This window comes from Vanellus vanellus (assembly GCF_965231255.1).
Source record: "Vanellus vanellus genome assembly, chromosome: 6".
Classification (NCBI taxonomy): Eukaryota; Metazoa; Chordata; class Aves; order Charadriiformes; family Charadriidae; genus Vanellus; species Vanellus vanellus.
Window position 1 is genome coordinate 66169761 of NC_138911.1, and position 23798 is coordinate 66193558.

The following is a 23798-nucleotide window of genomic DNA, read 5'->3' on the forward strand; positions in this document are numbered from 1 at the left end:
CTGAGCTATGTTCAGACACTACTCTCAGCTGATAACAATAACTGATAATTACTGAGCACCCAGTTATATTTATTTGCTTAGTTTCATCTGAATTTACACAATGGGCTTACAGGGCCAATGCAGAGTTTCTCTTGTGGTGTAATATACCACAAATGTTAGTTTATACTTATGTATACAGCATTCCTCATTAATGGTAAAACATATTTTTCAAGTATGAATTTCTGCATGTAATTCTCTTCTTCAATATGCAGATACTCTGGCTTTTAGTGTGCATCATCACAAGTGATACAACATACAACCATTTCCTCTTCTTTCTCTGCCACATTGTTCATGTTCGTTGAAAAGAGTGATAAAATATTCAACACTGCCATCAGTGTGGTTCCTCTATAAGCAGAGCACTTGAAGGGGGAAATGATGTCCTCAACAGTGCATGCCGTGATATGTGCCTTGGACTTTCTGGTCCTGTAGTTGGGATATTTTCACAGAGCCAAGAAAAGTTCTGAACTTGCCTCTTATTCTTCAGTGGAAAGTAAATGTCAAAACCAAAAGAACTAGAAAGATTTTTCTCCCATCCTCTTGCTAACCTTGGCAGCGGTGGTCGATTGTCTGCAAAAGGAGAATGAAAACCACAGCAGAATGTCCCAGAAATGGGTCATTTTAGAGTTCTGCATAAGATCCACACAGCTGTATGACTGAGCAGCAATATCCAAAGAGGAGGAAAATGCTTTGGTTGCCTCGAGCTAGCATGTTAAAAGAAAGGTATGCTTTCCTTCCACACAAGTAAAAGTGCTTGTTAGCTGATGAAGCAGGAACGACACTCAAATTACTGATGGAAAGAAGGTAGAAACGTGAAATGCCTCCTCTCATTTACAGCAAATGTCATCAGAAGAATTTCAGCCTCTCTCCTTGTTGTGGTTTAAAGTTCTTCTCGGCACATAGGGAAGTTGACAAAGGTGAAGACATTAAACTCTATCAATATAGAGAAACACAGGAAAATAGCATAAAGAAACAACACGTAGATGCCTAATTTCCTGTCAAGTTTCCACTTATTTACATGGATTCCAAACACCTGCAAGCAAACAAAGTGTTAGTTAATTAAGCCCCAAAGGAGACTTTTGGAAACAACCATTATAAACTAAAAACGAGACTCTCTTGAATTAAGAGATCCTGAACGAAGATAAAAATGTTCTCAGTATTTTCTAGATCAAAAAGGCAACATATGTTTTTCTGATCAAGAAAAAGAATGTAAAAGCCCAAACTAAGAACTCAAACTCTGACCCGACTCTCAGTTGTCCTAAGATCCTTTTACAAAGTATTAAATGAATCCGCTTCAAGGCCCCTTCGCAAGTTCTTCGTGTAGCTGAGAAATAGGCCCCTAAGTGCTCAGTTTTAGCCTGTGGTGCATTTTCAGCACCTGGGGCACGTTCTAGTCAGGCAGCACGCATTCATTGATTCAGTATGAACTAAAGGAATGCACTGAGCTACATGAACGCATCTCCCTCCAGTGTTCCCCTACAGATCCTTTATGTCCCAATAGTACACCAACACCTAACGTTCATTCTTTCCACGGCCTCAGAAGAGGTGTGTGCTTTGATGTTCTGCTCAGCTCCAGAACTAAGGGGAGCTACAAGTTATAGGTAGCAAAGCAATGAAGTCCTCATGAAGGCATCTATTCTCAGTGGTGTTAAGCGTCTCTGAATTCCGTGCGATTCAGGATATCCAGCAGAACAAATGAGACAATAATAGATGCTTCGAACTCAGGTGATATGGCTTCTGCTATGAAAAGACTCTTTTCAGAAAAGCATGAACAGCTATTATAGTAATACATCTGCATAATCCTCCCACTTTTTTCCAAAGTGCCAACAGCCAACACGCATGCAGCATCAGATACAAATGCCTCGAGAACACCTTTGCTGTTTCACAGGCACTGTGCAGTATGCCAGAAACAGGGATAAGAACAGAAAAGAACAGGCTCCCACAGCTTATATACCAAACGCATTAGAAAGTTAGTGGCAGAGTGAACAGCCCTGGTCATTCTATCACTGAAGTCATGCACAGGTGATGTGGAGTTTTCTAAGACCTATTCATGCAACAGTGTGAAATCTCCAGTGACGAGCCCCTCCTCCACAGAGCCTCTGCAGAGCCTCCACAGGCAGTCAGTGAAAGACGTTAGTGTAAGTGGATATTTTTATACCTTTGGGATTTGATTCTTCCCACAGAGGGTTCCCTGGGAGTCAGCAGGATCAGACCTTAAGTACCAGCAAAATTGACTTTTGAAATTGAATTATTGTTTCATCTTAACAAGTCATGTGTTGTAAGAGTAAGTGTCTTATGCTGAGTGACACTTAGCATGCCTATTCACAGTCCTCGCAGACTAGTCATTGAGGGGTTTGGCTACAGCACTTGGTTAGTCCAGGCTGGTTTTGGAAATCAGAGACAAGGGCAAAGGGTGATGAAGCATACCTGGGTCTTGTCCCAACATAAAGTAGAGACAGGCCTGGGGTATGCAGCTGGACACAGGAGCACAAAAGTATTATTGGATCCCACAATTTCAACACTGCCACTGAAATCAATGGGAGGTACACGTATCCAGCATCTCTTACACCAAATGTCAGGTTTCAGTCCTCTCTGAGGACAATGGTAGCTCTTCAACTCATGGTATTGCTAGGAGAATGATACCTTACAAGAATCAATGCCTCGGGGATAAGTATTTTCATTTTGTCCTTCTATAACATGTAAATACCTAATAAGTATTTTGCAATTGGAATACTTGGTGACACTCAAATACTTACCGTAAGTGCCACTGATCCTAGCAAAAGTGCAACTGAATAGACCAGTCCTTTGCTGTTTATCTTAACCTGTGGGAATTAGACAGAGAAGAGACATTTAAAATGCACAGCATATAATAACTGTGCTTTGGAGATCAGAAATCAATTTACTAATTTATGGTCCACCTTCTGTTCTCAATAGTTACTGACTTACATACTTTAAACTATGCAAATCCATGACCGATTTATCATAAGAATGGGAAGATTAAAGAATCAAAACAAATGTATAAGTAATCCCACCTCCATTTTTTTTTTAAAAAAATCAGCATTTTATGTTAGAAGATCCTCAGGAGAGAGAGATGCACTGTTATTCTCATCTTACAGACAAAAAGACTAAGGTACAGGAAGACTAACAGGTGTGCTTGAAGCTGTGTAGCGAGAAAATGACAGCGCCATGAAGAGATATCCATGGAGCTATTTTTCTGCTATACAGTATAATGTACTCCAGTTGACAAACTGGGAATTAATTGCAGCTTGTGGAAGAAGAATTGCTTCCTTAACTCCAGGTTCTATGGCAAAGAAATAACACCTTCTTTAGCAATCAATAACATGCTCAGCAGGTTGTTGGTTTTTTTTTGGTTTTTTTATTTTATTTTATTTGCATGCTTTCTTTTTAGGACAGTTTTTTAAATAGACAAAAAGAACAAATAAAAGATTTGCCAAGTATACATACAGTTGATCCAGAATCAATCGCTATGGTCTGCAAACCCCATGGAACGCCAAGGCCCACCAGAATGTCAAAGACATTGCTCCCTATTGTATTGGATACTGCCATGTCACCGAGGCCTGCAGAGAAAAAAAAAACAATCTTTTGGGTAAAAATGGAAGTATAGGACCATTACTCAGTGTGCTAGAGGAAACTAAAGGGGAAAGATCTGCATTGATCCAAGCCCCCTTGGACTGGCCAGAGTATCCGAGGTAGGGAGAAAATTTCCATAATCTTTGCATGTCTGAAAACAGTCTGAAAAGACTGCAAAAATTGCTCACTCCATCTACATCTTCATTGTGTCTTGCAGAGGCTTTACTGGGTGCGTGGTAACCATTCAGCATCCAAGTTCAATGCCAATTAAAAAAACCCAAGTCTTGTTCTAGGCATTCTGCAGCCACAGGGGATCTGGAGATTTTGTAGTACTGGGTTTCGTATGTGGACATGTGGCCTTTATCTCGTGTGAATGATGAAAAGTGATCGCGAAAAGAACCCAACCAGATGCAAGTCAAAGATAATTAAGCACTTCTGTGAGGCTTAATCAGCAGTGATTGCACTACAGGAACAATAAAATGCTACAGGAAAGGAAAAAAAGAAGAGTGAATAGTCCCTAGGCATTATTCAAAACCTACTTCTAATGCTCATCACTGGCTAGCATCTCATTCTGCACCAGTGTCAATGGATATGAGGACAGCAGAATTATCTGCCCTGCTAACTTCCCTTAGGAACCAGCCTAAATATTGAATCACTTCCACAAAGTGAATACTGGAAAGGAAGAGGAACTCTGATGTAAATGGCACATGTCCCACAAACACTTTGAGAGTACACAGAGTGGAGACAGACACTACCACACCATACGTACAGTATCTTCTTGCAGGAAGCTGCTGAGAGAAAGGTTATGCTTTAGGTCTGTATTACAGTAGTGTCCATCTCTACTTCTTAGATATTTGTCTGCAATCTGTTAGTAAACATCTCTCTTGAATCCGAGTAGTGCAAAGTCCCTGTATTGCCTTTGAGAGAACAGGGCTGCTTTTTGCCAAGCTAGTGCCTACCTTCACTTCCAGAGGAAACAATCCCTACAGTAGTTTTGCCTAATACTAAAGAAGAATTAAATGAAAGCAGCAGTCTGTTCATTAAAAAATGTAACGTGTTTTCCTTCTGTTCTTGCAAAAATCTGTTCGCTTTAATGCTTCGCATGGACAACTAATTTAGTAGGAAGGTGGTTCCATACGAATCCTGAATACTTTTTTGTACTGCTCGTTGTGAGATTTTGCTGTACACAACCAATAATACCATCTGGAAAATGAAATATTTTAAATATGTAATTCTTTTCAACCAGGCAACATTTAACAGCACTACTCCTATCTCAAACTACAAAGGTGGGGCTTTCAAGTACTTAATTTATCACTCCAGAACTCTTGTTGTTTGCCCAACGATGTGTGCTGGAGATCTTGCTATCTGGAAAAAAAAAAGACTCTGGGAATTGGAATAGTGGAAAAGAATACAATTAGGACCTTTTCTTATTCTACTGCAGTACAGGAGATCACAGTCAGGTTTAACATTTTTCAACAAGAGGAAAGAATGTGGCTACAGGTATTTCTCAAGTAAAAAATGAAATGTAAAGAACCTTAATCAAAACTTAAAGATACATGAGAAATCCTTTGACAATTTCAATTGGAAAGCTGATGAGGACATAGCTGACATTTATATAAAACCCTTTCCAGTGTGGCTATTCATATGTCCCAACAGGAAAGAGGTCTGCATTTAGATGAGAAGTAGGCCTGCAACAACATCACTTCTGCCAGATCCTCTTAAACCGCTTCACTTCCCTGGGTTTGAGAGGTCTTCTAGAAATCAGTACAAGTTTTACATGGACAAGTGCTGGTCAGCATATACTCTTTGATGTAGTTTTTAATAACTCATGTTCCAGTTTTGTCTACTAATTTTATCTTTTCACCCTGACTGATACATACCATGCATGGGATATCTGAGTGTTGAATGACCTTCTAGAATGCTAGGGTGAGCCCAGTCCCAATAAGCAAAAGATAAAAGGACCGGGATTATTTTTTTGGTTCACAATAATTAGGCAAAGTGTTTTCACTTTTAACAAGGTTCTGAAACAGTAAGAATAAAAGAAAAAAAAAGAATAAAATTGCATTGAGAATTTGTGTGTATGGAGGAAGCAAATCACAGAGCACCTATGTAAGATTGCGTTTATGCTTCAGCAGACACAGTACCTTGTCTTGCTACTATTAAGCTGGCCATGCAGTCTGGGACACTTGTGCCTGCAGCTAGGAAAGTAATGCCCATGATCACATCTGGTATCCCAAGGGTGTATCCAATCACAGTCACCTGAACAGTGAGGAAAACAGATTAATTCATCATATTTGGCAAGTCTCCTCATTCCAATACAGTTGTGGCATACTCTTTAACTTTGACTTCTGGTGTGGACCCTGACAGGATTAGATTCAGGATACTTACCCATTTTTGCAAGTTAAATAATTGTGGAATAACCAGCCCAAAACCAACCCTGTGAAAAGGAGAAGTTCTTCGGGTCATGTTATTCAACATAGAATCATAGAATCATAGAATTACTGAGGTTGGAAGGGACCTTTAAGATCATCAATTCCAACCGTTAACCTACCCTGATAAAAACACCACCACTTCTAAACCATGTCCCTAAGCACCTCATCTACCCTTTTCTTAAACACCTCCAGGGATGGTGAATCCACCACCTCTCTGGGCAGCCTATTCCAATGTTTAATAACCCTTTCAGTGAAAAAATGCTTCCTAATATCCAATCTAAACCTGCCCTGACATAACTTGAACCCGTTTCCTCTTGTCCTATCACTTGTCACCAGGGAGAAGAGGTCAGCTCCCATCTCTCTAAAACCTCCTTTCAGGTAGTTGTAGAGGGTGATAAGGTCTCCCCTCAGCCTCCTCTTCTCCAGGCTAAACAACCCCAGATCCCTCAGTCGTTCCTCATAAGGTTTGTCCTCCAGACCCTTCACCAGCTTTGTAGCCCTTCTCTGGACACGCTCCAACATCTCAATGTCCTTCTTGTAGTGAGGGGCCCAAAACTGAACACAGTACTCGAGGTGGGGCCTCACCAGTGCCGAGTACAGGGGGATGATTACTTCCCTAGTCCGTCTCACCACGCTATTCCTGATGCAGGCCTGGATGGTGTTGGTCTTCTTGGCCACCTGGGCACACTGCTGGCTCATGCTCAGCCGGCTGTCCACCAACACCCCCAGGTCCTTTTCTGCCGGGCAGCTTTCGAGCCACTCCGCCCCCAGTCTGTAGCGCTGCATGGGGTTGTTGTGACCCAAGTGCAGGACCTGACACTTGGCCTTGTTGAACCTCATACCATTGGCCTCAGCCCATCTGTCCAGCCTGTCCAGATCCCTCTGCAGAGCCAATCTACCCTCAAGCAGATCAACACGCCCCCCCAGTTTAGTGTCATCTGCGAACTTACTGAGGGTGCATTCGATCCCCTCATCCAGATCATTGATAAAGATATTAAAGAGAATGGGACCTGGGGGACACCACTTGTGACACCATCTATGAGCAAAGGAAAAGGTCCATTTTCTGTACTTCTAACAGGATATACTGATCTTTTAAGGAGGAGCACAGACATGACCCAACCCGTGTTTGGTTTTTTTATTCCCAAGAATGGCAAGATTCTCACTGGTTCCATCCTCAAAAGGACTGCAACCAATTTATATTGTGATATAGGGGTGGAGATATAAAGAACCTATTTTTATCCCGACACATGAAGAAGGAATTGGTTTCTTGCATGACTCCTGATATAATCCTGAAGTGAGCAAGTCTGGTTATACAGCCCCCTGAGAGTCCAGATGCAGCTTTAAAAGAGCTTAGGGAATGGCTGAAGCTTGTAGCAGCGCTCTTGGAAAGGACAGGAAATTGTATTTAGCTGGCACATCCAAAGAAGGCTGAAAAAATGTCAAGAAAAAAGGCTGAGCAGGCAGCTGAAAAGGAAATAGCCTTGTGAGAGTGAGAAGACTGAATGAGGGACAGGCAGCTGCTTCCCTGCAGAGACTGCTAAGGGTGGTAGTCTTTAAGGCTCTGTGTTGTTTTCTTGAAATAGTCTGCCAGTCTCTTACGTGAGGAAAACTGGACCAAAAAAAAGGTGTGTTTCAGGAACCCGCTCACAAACCTTATTCTCAGGGGGAAGCTGTGACTCAGAAATAGGAGTGGGCTTGATTCTCCTGCTGCAAGTGGTAACGGCCCGTTAAGGTCTAGCTGCCTCTTAAATAAGCTGTGTTGCTGCAGCCTTCAGGAACACACTTCTCATTTGTGAAGGGGGTATCTACAAATGGAGCGAAGGTACAGAGCATGGCCTTGCAAAGGACGTACAGTATGACGTTAGTATGTGGCTTTGGCACAATTATGCCAGGCAGAATGAGTGGCTGCCATATGAATTTCTCCAACACGTTTTACGTTAAGAGAAAAGAGGATTACTTTACAATGCAAAACTTATATAGAAAGTTGCAAAAAGCGTATAGAAACCACAATCTTCCATGAGAGGTAACATCAATATAAAGCAGTTCGCAAATGCCTGACACAATTGAAGGCGGCGGAGATGCTCTCCACCCAAAAAAGATTTTGCAGGTAAGAAGCCCATGAACAAAAATTCTTCCATATGCATGACTAGAAGAGTATATATATATATATGGCTCTGAGTGTATATATGTGAGACTATATATATTCCAGTATGAAATCAGCTGAAGGTTTCTTAACTTTTAAAGGAAAAATGGGCATCTAAATTCTTCAGCAGCACTTCCTACCAATTTTCCAGTTACAGTTATGTACAATTTTTAGTTTTCCATCTTTAACGTAGAAAAAGTTAAGTTTCTATACTTCAAAAGTATGGCTAATTTTTCTACCACAGAAATGATTTGAGGAGCTTTCCTATTCACGCCTATTCTCTGACTGAAAACGTAAACTTGAGAAACTGAAAAAGGGTAAGAAAGAAAAAATAGGAACTTATTCAAATCTTCAAGTAAGTGTGCTGCTGAATTGACACCAATTTACAGATCCACACCTGATACACTGCTTCTCACAGATCTAGGGCAAATGGAAACATACCAGCAATCGTAACACTCTTCACTAAGAAGGATTTTCTTGCATTACTCCAGTCTACTCGAGGTGTTTTACACAGCTCCTGAGTCTTCAAAATTTGCCATCCATCTGCTTTTATGCACATTTCAGTATCAGACCCTGTAGCCAAATTTCTAAAAGTGCCTCAGCTGCTGAGGGTTCAACATTTTCATTTAAACTCCCTTTTACTAGTAGGATGTGGATGTCCACATTCTCTTGAAAATCAAACTGCAACCTTCCTGTACTGTATTGGGCCCTATACAGTAAAGGCTCAATTATCCGTGCAGAAAAGAGCAACAAAAGGCTAAAATTATAATAATCAGAGTATGAGCTGACAGGACTGCACTACAATTACGCGCCTTTCTTTAACAACTACACAAAAGATCTATTATGTATTTTGAGATGCACTTTTCATGCAGTATGGAAAGTCCTGCTACAGGCACTTACCATCCACACCATGAAGTAGGAGAACAAGGCAATCCAGAGAGTGGATAAGATGAATGTCACCATAAAACACTTCTCCCAGCGTGGTTTGCTGCAGTTTGGAATGGTGCAAAAGAGCAAGAATATCAACGGCCATGTCAAAATCCATTTAATTTTGTTCGTTTTTCCATCTGCAGGACAAAAAGGAAAGAACCAGTTTAGCTTTCCCATCACTATCCCAGGTCCAGTTACACCTCTTTGAACACAGCAGATGATCCCAGAAGGGTATTTACAACTGTGTATGTCAGCTTATTTTCCATTGTACCTTTCATCTATACTTGTTCTCGTCACTCTCAGTCAGGCTCTGCATCCACATCCAGAATCTTACAATTAAGCCTGCCGAGGTCTATGTAAATGCATGAAAGAATTACAATGATTCAAATGCATGGCTGCTTTGAAAACCAAAATTAAAAGTTAGGTTTGTTATTCTTTCAAATACCTGTATACTATTAATCCAAAATTAAAAAAAACCCAACCAACAACCAACCAAAAAACCCAGCCCCCACCTTTTAAAAAGGAAGCTGGAAATCCTTGTAGTAAAAATAACCTGTACCTTCTATGCAGTAACAGAAAACACTTTCACGGGAAACAGAAGCACAGACCCAACCTATGAACGTGACAAACTTGTTTCACATGACTCACTGTAGTCACTTGGGCACAACTTTAAACTGGTGCTTAGGAGACCTAGACTTGTTAACTCTCCGACTGCATATAGCACCACCTTGAGATGGTCTCTCATCTCTAAAAAAGGAAACTGAAGACACCGACCTCCTGCGTACAGCTCTCCAAAATCAACTGGTGAGAAATACTAGAGAACTGTCATTACTGAAGACAAGTACACACCTTCTCACTCTTTAAAAATACAAAGTATTGTAAATGTGCACATAAATCTCAATACACAAAAGAGAATTATGTTATAATTGGGCCATAAATAAACGGGGCACTTATATGTTTCATGAGGTATCCTGCAAGTAGGATAACATTTTTTTTATCAGGCTAAGCCAGAGCATCATAGCCAACAGCATGGTGGGATTTGTTTGGGTTTTCTTTACATTATTTTAGAATTAGGCTAGTAAGGATTTCCATCATTAACTGATAATGATATGCATGAGATCTAATAATATATGCCACTTTAAATAAAATGGTTGGTTGCACTGAAGAAAATTATCAGATACATCTTGCAGTGAAGTTATTTAGCTAAATTATAAGGGGCAGGTAATAATCGGCAAAAGCTCCTATCAATTTCACCAGGAATTTTCTTTCAGCAAAGACATTGGGATTTAGGATTTGTTTAATGGAAGTTTTTGTCAGTGAATTTAATTAGGTTGAAATCTGTCCTCTGGACCAATGTGCACCAGAAGCAATGGAATTAAATATAAAACATTTAACAATGAGTAATACTTTTGTAATTTATGAGGCTACTTACTAGTCTAATTTAACTTGGTGAGTCCAAATGCAAGTCTTTAATCATTTACTTCGGTATGTATCCTAGTACTAAATTGTCTCAGGTAAGTTCTGAATCAGCTCCTTAACTTGAGATTTCCTTGTGAACCCTGAGATGCTATCAACCCACCAGGAAATCTCAGACCAAGCTTGGCTCTTTATTCCCACTTAGCTTCTGTCTGTGGAACTTCTAACACTAAAACTACTGAAGTCTCCTAGAGTCAATTCTAATTCTAGAATTTTATGCATCACTGGGGATCTACTACAGATTTTACAGGAAAGTCCTTTTTCCCTCTGATCACATGTACTGCTATACAGATTTTTAAAACCGTTATATCTGTCCTGTCCAGAAAATGACACTTCTTAGCTCACATCTCACTTTAATTCTGTTCACAAGGCTGTAAATATCCTATGGTAATTTCTACCTCCCCCTGTTTAATTTGTTACAGTTTGGATCATTAAAAGACTCCCCCTAGTTAATCTGTACTCTTTGTCTACCCGAGCTGCCAAGCTTGGTTCATAGTCAAACAAGTCAGTATGGCCCAGCATGGCCTAGGCCAGTGATTTCCTCAGGGCGTAATTCCAAGCACAGGGCGAGTGGGCGACTGACAGGAAAAAATTATGGATCCGATTCTGATCTGATGTGGGTGTAATCTGACTGACTTCAGTGCTGCTACACACAAGAGATTCAGTCCTGTTTCTCAATAACAAGAACAAAAGAAACAAAAATGTGTGGGGAACAACTAGAGAATAAACATACGCAGTCAGCCTCTGCTGGGGAACATGTATCTTGTCAGGGATCCTGTCTAATGCCCCAAATTACTTAAACAAATGCGTAACTGTGAGAATTCACAGTGCCTTGCCGCTGGCACTGCTATACTTGCCCAGGTCCAGGAAAACAAAAATATTAGTGGAGGAGGACTTGCCTTTCCCTTATCTTCACTCAGTTTGAATGGACGTGTGTCAGATGAAAATTCCTGGCTCTATTAGTGGTGCTGCTTTATCCACACAACATCATGAATCAGAACTGTTTTTTACAGCTTTTTGTGGAAGTGACATTTACGTTCACTACACCGCAACCAGGCTTCAGACTTTGGGGAACAAAGTCTGGGTTTTGCTGGGTTAACAGAGCAGCTGACTAGACATTTGCAGTTAGCCCGGAATAGTTCTCAACCACCATAGCCAAAGCAGCCTACTTGACACACTTTACATTGGCTTCTCTTTTTTTGTCAGGGTTTCCCAGCTTTTGTAAACTTCTATATAAACCTTTAAGTATATCTTTGGAGCACCTCTCCTATGAGGACAGGCTGAGAGAGTTGGGATTGTTCAGCCTGGAGAAGAGAAGACTCTGGGGAGGCCTTATTGCAGCCTTCCAATACCTAAAGGGGGCCTCAGGAGAGCCAGGGAAGGACTTTTTACCAGGGCTTGTAGCGATAGGACAAGGGGGAATGGCTTTAAACTGGAAGAAGGTAGACTTAGATTAGATATTAGGAAGAAATTTTTCACTTTGAGGTTGGTGAGGCACTAGAACAAGTTGCCCAGAGAAGCTGCGGAAGCTCCATCCCTGGAGATGTTCAATGCCAGGCTGGATGGGGCTTTGGGCAACCTGGTGTAGTGGGAGGTGTCCCTGCCCGTGGCAGGGGGGTTGGAACTCAATGATCTTTAAGGTCCCTTCCAACCTAAACCATTCTATGATTCTATGGTCTGGCCTTGGTTCTGACTCCGGTCATTTTCTTCAGTTCCTACTACGCTGAGTCAAAGAACTTGTGTGGCACCCAATGCTAAAGAAGTCTACTTGTATGCTGTAACTTGGTAGTTAAGTAAGAACTTAGTAAGTTTAGCAGCAACCTCAATAAAGTGAGACTTAATTTCCTCAGGAAACAGATGCCTTTATTCGTTTCACCTGGGTTAGATGAATGCACAAACAATATACAGCTTGACATTTTTTTTTTTTTTTTAATTCATTTATTTTGAAATTACTTCTTGTGGCTCTGTTGTTTTGTTTTTGACAACCCACTCTAAAATAATCATTAAAATGATTTAGTGATAAATTTGTTAAATTGGGGTATGTTTTTAGTTCATGACAAATTGTTTTATGATTGTTGCATAGCTCACTAGTACATATGCAAGGAAGAAAATTATCATCCTCACTAAGACTCTTATTCAATACATAGCTGTTCTGCAAAACCAGGCAAATAGTCCCATTACAAGGCCTTAGCTCAGTTGTTTTAATACCAGTACTGGTCTCTCCTGTGAGCCCTGGGTCTGGAGGCTCCTGCGGCAACCCACATAGCTGAGGAAAGGTGTATTTTGTTTGTTACAGCTCCCATGACAATAATGAAAGAATATTGCCTTATTACAGAAAGTAACACTGGTCTATATCCTGTTCACTTCACCCTGCTGTAAAAGTTGAGTTTTTTCGCGTGAAGTTGTTTTCCTACTTTATACATCCATTTTTTCTGTGTCTCCAGATATCCAGAAGCCAAGCATGCCAAGTATTTCAGAGAGATATCATTGCTGAAAGGCCTGATTACAGTGTTTCTGAAAACGAAGCAGCAGCCCTACAACAAAAAGCCCTCTGCTAATTTTCAATACATTTTTGGGCTTGTCATCTTTCCAGATGTTACACTTGCAATAATTACTTTCCCATACAGATAATCTCCTGGTGAACGAACTCAACAACACACATCACAGCACCGAGAGGAAAGAAGTATTTCCTTAAGGCACAAAAGGAAGTGCCTTTTTACCAGAAAAACACTGTCCTGTTCACAATATTCACACAGAGATGAGAGGAGCTCAGTACAAAAGTGTGAAACTACATTTCTGTTCTCACACACATCAGGAGTGTAGCCTTGAAGTAAATCCCCTGACTATCTGCATTTACTGTACTTTAGTTTGCAATACAAAGCAGCCTTGCATCACACCAACAAGATCACAGAACCATAGAATGGTTTGGGTTGGAAGGGACCTTAAAGATCATTGAGTTCCAACCCCCCTGCCACGGGCAGGGACACCTCCCACCAGACCAGGTTGCCCAAAGCCCCATCCAGCCTGGCCTTGGACACCTCCAGGGATGGGGCCTCCACAGCTTCTCTGGGCAACCTGTGCCAGCGTCTCACCATCCTCATAGGAAAGAATTTCTCCCTAATATCTAATCTAAATCTCCCCTCTTTCAGTTTAAAACCATTACCCCTCATCCTATCGCTACAGTCCCTGATAAAGAGTCCCTCCCCATCCTTCCCGTAGGCTCCCTTTAAGTACTGACCCCCTTTAAGTACTGGGTTCCCTTGGTAAAAGCTGCACCAGAGGCACAAACTTAGAAGTGCTCCAGATAATAATAGGCATTTAGTCCATGGGACCAAGGTAGAGCTAATCTGAAACAGAACTTCCAAACACATATAGTGCAGACAGCCTACCCGACCTAGTCAATAAGCTGCACAGGAAACTTTCACTGAGTTTAGACAGACTGAGGTCTGCAGCTACACCGTCAGGAGTCAGATCTAAGTTGCCACAGGTCACTAAATTTGATAGCTTTTCCACTTCATCTTCCTTTTAAACGTGTGGCAGTCAAGCACGGACCACCGCTCCACACATTCGCTACTTCACAACATGCCTAAACCTTCACACATGAAAAAAGCATCTGCTTACATAAGGCAACTAGTAACTGACTGAGCTAAAAAATTATAACATCAAGGAAAAGCACGAATCTAATTGGCACACAGGGTTTTCATAACTGTATTGTTATAAATTCATATAAATCTCTAATTTAAGGTAACTTGAAAAGTTACTTGAAAGGTTTTCTCTAATTTAAGTCTATCTGAAAAATGAGAAAAACTTCCCGGAGTTTACTATTGATTGCTATTTTTCTGGGATTTTGCTTTTGACAATGGTAAACTTAGAAGAAAAATAAGGCACATCCAGGCTGGCCCAGAAAGATTATTGTTGCTGATATATTTGGTGCTCCACTTCATCATTTTTAAAGTCCTTTTTTATCTTTTAAAATCTCTCTACCGTTTTTCATTTGGATAAATAAACCCAAACAAACAAAACAACAAAATCCTTAACTGTTTTTCCCACATTAAAAAAATGATTTTTAAATCACCTGTCCCTTTGGTCTTAATTAAGCTTTACATTTACAAAGATATATTTACACCCACGTCATTAGAAATATTAATTCAAGTCTCAACCTGAAAACATGTAACAGTAACATACACGCCTTGACACTGGGAGCTAATAACCCAGACAGCAAGTAAATTTCTGCTAGAAAGTGCTGCTGTTCATCAGAGTTGAGACTGGTTGGAAAACTTTAATTATGTAACTTAGCCAATCTGAAAGCCTAATTCATTTCTGAGCATGTGCAGTATCCAAAACATAACAGGGGAATGTGAATTTTTGTCCCAAGTATGGGACTCAACATAGACACAACTGAATTAGATATAACAAACTAGATCCACTGTGAATTTTCCACCCGGATTATTTTCCACTGAAAAATGCCTTTGTTGCAAAATAAAAAAAAATTCTGAGAAAAAATGGTTTCAATTTGCTGCTCTGAAAATTAACACAGCAGCTGCCTCTCCACCTTCTTGGAAAATCCTTATTGCTTTCAGCTCTGCAACTTTCCCTAGGAACTGTGGCGGCAAGAGACTCCCTGCGTTACCACACCAGAGACAGGCTACCCAGTGTGTGAAAGGGTATCCAAGAAGGCCCAACTTTTGTCAGCCTTCCAAGTGGGCGCTTGAAATATTAAAACATTCTTATTGCAATTCTCCCGCAACAGAGCTTTGGAAACAACTATTTTATTTTTTTTCTGTGGAAAATACCGAGGTTTTACTTCTCATCCTCATCCAAAACAGACTATTTTCCAAGCTACTGACACTTTTCTCGGAAGTTCCATTTTCCAGAAGACAAGTTCCAAATTCCAGACGATGAGATCTGTCCAAAACAACACAGATTTCTATTTTCAGCCTGTGCCTTTACCACACTTTGCATATTCAGATTTGTGCCAATAATTTTCTCTTAAAGACATATTTTTGGTACGGGGGGAAGTGGTCCGGAAAAAAAAATTTGCTCCAGTATGCAGAAACAAGCTTCACTCTCAGTTACTTCAGGTTTACAGAGGACAATATGCAACAAAAATAAAATGTGATTGAGCAGAGGTACTCCCCGTGTCTTCTTTGACTTGGCTGGATTTTGGCATGGTTTATTTTGTATGTTTTAACCTTGCTGTCTACTTCATCAATATTCTTTTAAGGGAGAACTGGGATTTATAGACTGACTTACTCAAGTCCCTCTTTGCCCTTTCAGAGTGAAGTGATGAGTTACTAAATGAAAGCCTTGCCCACTTCTCTTCCAATTTATCCTGTGTATCCTCCTCCAAGGTAGAGCACGCTCGTTGCTCTTCTGGAACACATTTTCCAGTTTAGTTTTCTACAAAAGGAGTCTGGTTCATGAGGTCCAAGAACATGGTACAAAACACAGTGCAGTACAGTGAGATGTGCCTCAGAAGCACACTTGTGTTCTGAAATAAAATTCTAAGGTAGATGTGCCATTACACAGGCAGTGGCAAGAGAAAGCTCTTCCAAAAAAGCATTTCAGAATACTTTAGTTAGGTCCTGCTCTGAACTACCTTCTTGGAAGAACTTCTCTCTAACAACATCACAGAAGCTATGGAAACTGGCTCTCTTCCTAACTCAGCCACCTTGAGTCATGTTTCCAAACTTTGGCAAAAGCACAATAAAGCAGGGAAGAAAGAGAGTCTGAGGAACAGCTACAAAGAGGAATCAAAATTCGCAATAAATCTTACTTCAAATACATTAGGAGCAGGAAGTCTGCTGTGTCCACTGGTGATCACTGAGAAGATAGGGGCATTGCAGAGAAGCTAAAAGAACTCTCTGCATCAGTGTTTGCAGAGACAGAAACTATGGAGCTTTCCACATGGAACTCTCTTCTGTCTCTAGCTCAACCTTGAGGACATACAACTCCATGAGGAATGTAACAAAAAGCTACAGCATCCTGAGTGTCCAGGTGAAATACATGGGGTTTGCTTTGTTCATGTTTTTTTCCAACAAAAGACATCAAATAAAGCTAGTAGGAGACCGGTTCAAAGCAAGTAAAAGGAGACGGTTCTTCACACAACCATGAAACTCCTACCCAAAGGCTGACGTGGGTGTTAAATGTTTGCAAAGATTCAATGAGAATTAGACAGGTTAATGAAGAAGAAATACATTAAGGATTTTTAAATACTCAGACATTACACCCAGTCCAGGAAGTTCCTTGAGCTGAAAACAGCTGAAGGTCAACTTGTCCTGTCCCATTTTTCCCCAGGCTTCTTCATAAACTCATGACTGGAGTCAGAATATTGGGCAAGATAAACATTTTGTTTGACCAAGTACAAACGTTTTTTATTATTTTAGTAGATACTGTTAATTCCTTTTTGCTTCTATCCTACATGTTGTCTTTGTATTTTGGATCCATACAAGAAAGGGGAGGATTGCTAATCTCCTTTATTGCCATCTCGTTTTAGCTCTGGGAATTATTATTCCTATTTTAGCTAACACCCATCACGACTTACATAAAGCATCCATGGTCCAATCCTGTAAGAGAAGGAGTTCTTCATTTCTGTGAACCAGGAGGAGCTGAGAATACTGAGTATTTTAAAGGATCCTGGACACGTGACAGTGAGTGAGATTTAAGCATCCATTAAGAGCTGCATAGAATTGCTTTTCTGAGTCTGGACTCTAAAAGACCACTGAACTATGCAAGGGCTTTTACACATCATTTTGTTGTCAACATATGCCCGTTCAGTTTCATCCTGCTTTATTCTGATCCGTTTGGGGTTTTTTTAAAGTTTAAGACCTCTTTCCAAACAACTGTAGAGTAACCAAATTGTAAAGCATCAAACGAGCCTTTCTCATGGAAGAAAATCATCATGACCTAAAGGTTAGGTCAAGAAAGAAACTCCTGTTTTAAAGAGAATGTTTCTGCCCACATAGAAACCAAAAGCAAAGGCTGGTTTGTATGATACCATATGTAGTTTCCATAAAAACTACGTGTTGCCTCCTGTTTCAAGATGGACCTGAACCACACCCCGGGGGTGAATCTCTCTGGATGTCTGACATATGTGATCTAGGCTGGATGCTGTAGTTTGAGACTGTTTTCATGTAATGATTTTTTTTCTCTATTTCTGCACGCTACAGCCCGACATTTACTGCTGAGCACTGCCATTGACAGAGGATAAAAGAGAACGAAAAGCAAAAGACTTACAGATGGCAAATGATTACTGGGAATCACTCAGAGATGATGCAGTGCTTTAAATTTCACTTACATTTATTTCTGTTTCAGAAAAAAACTTGTACTTGCAAAAGGATCCAGAATACATATTTTGAAGGAGCAAAGTCAAACCCCAAACTAGGCTAAAAAAGGTGACTACAGGACAGCAGGAAAAAAAAAAAAAGGTTTGGGCCAATTCACAGCCATTTCTCTTGCAGCTCTTAAAATACCGGAGTGAATTTTCTACTTAGCACACTGTAAGCAGTTGACTTGGAAAGTCCTATTGAAAAGTGAAAGCCTATTCTTCGTAGAGCTCTTTATAGTACTGAAAGAATACATGAACTTCTGATCTTTAGAAAATGTATGTGCCTTATTCCTGGCCTGAAAATATATCAAAAGTAAAAGAGAGGGGATTCTGGGAAACTGTCTGCAAGCTACCTTTTGCCTAAAGCCAGTTTTAAATGTCAGGATTTTTTTTAGGCTACTGATTGGGCCACAGTACTTAAACACCAACAAAGCACGATGCTAGTTCTTCACATTTTCTCCGAAGTTATTAAAGTGGTGCTTCTGAAAGCAAAAATAAAAGAATTCTCCCTCAGAATATACGAGTTGAGCAATGACAATCCAACCAATAGATAAGCATCTCCAGACAACAGAGGAGTAACAACACCTGAAGATAACGATGAGGACTTTAAACAATCACTTTACCACTTTTACGCAAACTCTTAGAATTGATGTTGAACTTTTGCTCCATTCCAGTATGAACTGTATCATCAGTGGTTTCAATTTGGCCTGTTACACCTCAATTATCTTTAAAGACTTTCTCAAAAATGCAGAAAAACTGCATTTAAAAAAGGCCAATGGCTCAACTAATAACTCCCTCCCTCCTTAGTTCAAAGCATTTTGTCTACTGTGAATGTCACACAGTTAGGAAGCTCTGCTCCAAAATCTATTTTTTATTCATAAAGAAGTTATCTTAGTCTTGAACAAATCCAAATATGGCAATTTGGTCTCCATGTAATGTCTGCCATATTTGAAGTTTCCTGCACTGTCCTGGAATGCAAAAAGAAACGCATGATTGCACTGCCCTAATTAAAATTTGAATCCAAAAACTTGTTAAAAACAACTCAGTTAAAAAATCTCCTTTGCCAATGTGTGCATTGAGTCCTGCGTTTTTAAAGTGGTTTGGGGAGGCATTTTCGTTCTTTAGAAATTGGTTATTACTGTTACTGTTGTTATTATTATTGTTGTTGTTGTTATTATTAACATGTGCATACGCACAAGCATATTGCTGATTTGGATCCCTTATTTCACCATACAGTAAAAACATTTTTTTCATTGTCTCATTGATTATCAGGAGCCCATCTAATGGGCCTATCTTCAGTGAATCCATTTGTTTCCACTCGTCACCTCCGATGAAAGCCCGTAACTGCCGACTGCAAGAAGCTCCTGTAAGAGCACACAGTACAGTCACATATGAAAACATACGGTTTTATCTGGTTTTCACAGAGTGTGCTTCAATGTTTGTTCAGTCACAAACACCTCTTCTAAAATGACAGCAACTGAAGCAACGGGATCTCTAAGAAACTAGACTCATACCCAACATGGAAAATTCTTCCTTCTTTCTCACTGCATGTGACATTCATTTATGCCAAGTAATACTTGTGTTCAACAGGAACTGTGTGACAGATGACTACTGACTACATGTCTGTGAGGTGTGATCTAATCTCTGCTATCTAATCTCCAAAGCATTTGGGGGAGAGTTAACCTGCAATGTGCTAAGGGCACCAACATAAAAATGTTGGTTATATATAGCTGTTCACACCAAAGAGTTTCCAAAAAAATTCAGAAAGTGAATATTATTACATACTGCTATTCCATGAATTTTAAACACTGTCAAAGATATTAAACACTCTTTCTCCCTCTAAACCTTTCTTCATCTTCATCCAAGAAGCCTCCCCTACAGTCACTAAATCAAGTTGTTATATATTTATACACCTTGCTGCCTCTGGCAATTTCCAGCAGGGCATTATTAACTGTTGACTTCAAAATTACTACCAATGCAGTACTTATTGGGTTGGTCTGACATGTTTTGTAATATAAACCTGCCTTACCTGCTTTCCCTCTGCCGCTAGCAAACCAGGACTTTACCATTATTGTGCAGGATGGCTGGAATACACTTTCCTCGGATCTACTTTTAGCCATTTAGCCTCCAGCCCAGTTTTACTGTCATTAAATTCAGCTTTCAGACAGCCAAATCAATCCCCGTGCTCCTCTCTCCCCACATGCGTTGTCTTTTCTTACAACCCAGTGTTTGGCATTTTAATTATCTTCTGTTTCCCTACAGAAAAACCTGGAAAGTAAACCTTACCTGGCAATGAAAAAGGAGATAGATTGTCCTGTTCATTTTCCTCCTCTTGGTTCACCACAGGGATGTTCCCATTTTCAATATTCTGATGTCTCCCATTCTGAAGTGGTTTGCTCGAGCCGTTGGCAGATTGGATTAACCGCTGACGCTGCATAGTGTCAAAGACAAAACTGCCATAGTTTGGAAAATATTGACTTTGTTAAATTTGAATTTTGCTGTCTATCCAGCCCCACGTAAGCTGTGATGTTTCTCCACAAAGCCTTCCTTCCGGTCAGCAACAAATAAATCTGTCTGTGACCTACCTGTCTTCATCAGGCCAGCGTTGACCATCCACCTCAAAATTACTGGCAGGAGTCTTTCAAGCCATGATGAAGACAGTTGTCATATCTGTTCTTCCACACCATGTTTTAATAAGCGTGGTTATTCTGAAGCACTTCTCACGCTACGGTTCCCACTCAAACCAGCAACAGCACCATAATCTAGTGGTAACACTCAATACATTTCCACACTAATAGAGTTGGTTTATGAATGACTTATTACCCAGGATCTCTCCTACTCAGGCCTGACTCCTTTCCCTCCTTCTCATCCCCATTCCTTGAGGTAAATGTAAAGGTCCGACTTAAAATTTCAAAAGCAAGACTAACCCCTGTTGCCCTTGTCTGAGTAGATACTTTCATGAAGCTCATAACTGCCCCTGCAGACATGTATAAGACTGCTACAGTTTCAAAACATAGTACAACAATGACAAAGATAGGTTTTAAACATCAGTATATATACCCATTAATACATCGGAGAATGTGAGATGTAACAGTGATTTCCTACTCTTATCAAAAAAATATTTTAGTTTGTTAGATGAGATAATGCAGGGTTAATAGGTGTTCTCTTTTTCATGACAAATTGTTGCAACTTCCTAAAAAGTGCTGTGAAATGCCTTGAAAAATAAAGTAACTGCACAACACAAAAAATTTCTGAAACTGGTATTAACACACTGTAATTAAAAAGAGAGAAAACCGATATCTGAATACTTAGCAGAAATTTGGCAATGAGAATACATAAGAACATAGATCCAGAACGCTCTGGTTTAGCGAATGTTTTTTGCAGACGCTGAACTAGCAGGTATTAGCTCTCTCTGCACATATCCATTAAGAAAGAATTTTTTTCAGATCAACGAATTGCTTTCAAAGCAGAACTTTTACAAAGTCGACTGCTGCTCTGTGCCCTATCTGGTCTTCTGCTCTTTACTGTATGCCACCAAGCTGACTTCCTAATAAACATTTCACTGTTTTACTGTTAAATCGGACTTCTGTTAAAAATACATTAGTGCTGCTTTCTTTCATTGGGGTATTCACAATGTGGATAGACTCAGAAACTGTGTTACAATGTTCAAATTCTAGGATCATGCTAAAGATTTTATTTCCTAAACTACTGACATTAATTTATTTGCCAGAGTAAAAACCTCTCATATTTGGCACTGTAGGGAGCAAAGGATAAAATCCTGCTTTCATAGAAGCCAAGGTTGGCAGGTCAAAGATTTCCCCTCAAGTGCTTCATACAAGCTCAGAACAGCATCACTTGGCCAGTCTTGTCATTTTAGCTGTAGGGTATGAAACAAGCAATATATGGTGGTGACAATACATCAAGTAAGAGTTAACTGAAACTGTCCAGGGCAAATTCCACTCATGAAAGTATTTTGGTCCTTTTTCATTTTGAGCTGAGGACTACACTGAAGACTAAAGAGGCAAGCAAATATCTGATATGATCCTGATGTGCTGCTAATATAAGAACAGTTCTTACAGATTTTTGGTTGCCCTGTCCATTATTCTTTTTTAGCTTGACCACTGTTTTAATGATCAAAACCAATTCTGCTGCTGCAGATAAAATCCAAATGTGCATGCATACACACACATACACCCTGAAACAGGCATCTTCTGGCAGGGAGGTAAGGGAGTCCTTCCTTGGTGACTGCCCTCCCATTAAGACAGGCAGCATGACCAGCTGGGAATCCACCTTCAAATCTGCCGTGGCATAGCTTCTAGAGAAAGACACAGCTCTAGTCTGTCCCTAGGAACATGGGAGAATCCGAATTCCAAAATCACTATGAGCACGGCTCTTTGGCAACCCCTCTGCCTCATAGTCATTTGTTGTTTTCTTAATGGACCTACCTCATTAATGATGAGCCGGCTTGCCATCCGCATTCTGGTGCGTGGTCCAAACTTATTTGTAATCATAATCCGTAATCCAGCTTCAGGGAACCGGTATTTGGGGGGACTGGAGCAGATGATCTCATCCACCATCACAACACTGTTTCTGCCATACTGCTGCATCCCCTTCACTAATGATCACAATGGACAGAGTCAGTTGTGGAATTGATCTTACCATGCTTCCCATCACCCAGAGTCATTCTTTTCAGGTGCAGATGGGGGTAATATCCATCTGAATACATGAGTTTTCAAGTGACTTTCTTATAATTTTTCTGCAGCCTGGTGAATCTGCTCATCAGTTGTGCACTTCGTTCAGATCACATGCTGAAAAGGGATTTCACTCTGCTAAGGTAGCCACCAACCCACTCTCAGGAGAGTGGGAGCAGTTTTTACCCAGCCATTCATGCTGTAGGACCAGTTTTCTTTGCTTATGTCCCACTACAGTTTTGTAAGCCTTCTCTAAAAGCACTTGCACTGTGGCAGTGTAGACAGCGCTCCTGAAACCTCTAAAGCTATCCCACTAGGATCAAGGAGCTGCACACCCAGAAGTCCCTAATGTTGTGCCCACACCTTTTACAACTCTTCACTTTACCTTCACAGAATATTATCAATATCTCTAACATGACGAGATTTGAAATGATAAAAAACAACAATTGTTAAGAACAAATGTATGTTATAAGTAAGCCTTTGGTAATATAAAGGAACCCGTACCAAGGTTAAGAGGTTTGTTCTACTGTGTTAAGAACACAAATAGAGAGACAAAATTACATGGGGAATCAACACAAGTACAGGCAAAGACTTTAAGAGCTCAACAACAAACCAATATTCTCACAAATGCTACAGACTACACATAGCAAGCAGGGCAAGGCTCAGCAGACAGGAGACATACCCATGTGGTGTTAGAAAGCAGGGCAGGAAATAGGCATATGACTGTAATAAATATTATTTATTAATATATATATATAAATATTAATAATATGTATGGGGGAAAAAAAAAACCCAACAAAATTATTTGTTGCTTGTTTTCTGCTTTGCTTAGCTTGGCTTCACCCTCCCAGTCCCCTTTGGCATTAAGTTACTTACATTAAGAAGAGGAAGAGAATTTAGGAGGTAGAAGTGAAAGATAATTATTAGTGCATGGTTCCAGTCAGGAAGCAAAGGAAATCTAAGAAAACATTCAACTCAAACAAAGGAATTAAAATGGACCTGTTCTAAACACACAGAAATTTGTATTGTTATTTTCTTGTATTGTTACCATGTTGAAATATTTTTGAAATATTTTCAGGAAGAAAACTGGATTCATGCATGCATGTAAATCTCATCATGCAAAAGAGGCTTTGCTGTCTCAAGCATCTTCTAACATATTTGACGTTGAAGAA

The 23798-nt window shown here is 40.1% G+C and overlaps 1 protein-coding gene across 1 annotated transcript in view; it reads right to left on the bottom strand.

Moving 5' to 3' along the window:
- Positions 1 to 916: 916 nt before the first annotated feature.
- SLC24A4 (solute carrier family 24 member 4) overlaps positions 917 to 23798 on the bottom strand; it is a gene marked incomplete at its 3' end in the record, with an annotated part of 97153 nt that continues 74271 nt past the window's right edge. The window contains exons 11-17 of the mRNA XM_082484737.1: positions 22381 to 22550; positions 20222 to 20366; positions 9103 to 9269; positions 5772 to 5886; positions 3502 to 3614; positions 2793 to 2858; positions 917 to 1069 (exon numbers count right to left, since the gene is read on the bottom strand). Of these exons, the coding sequence (XP_082340863.1) occupies positions 917 to 1069; positions 2793 to 2858; positions 3502 to 3614; positions 5772 to 5886; positions 9103 to 9269; positions 20222 to 20366; positions 22381 to 22550 (929 nt within the window). The remainder of the gene's footprint in view (positions 1070 to 2792; positions 2859 to 3501; positions 3615 to 5771; positions 5887 to 9102; positions 9270 to 20221; positions 20367 to 22380; positions 22551 to 23798) is intronic.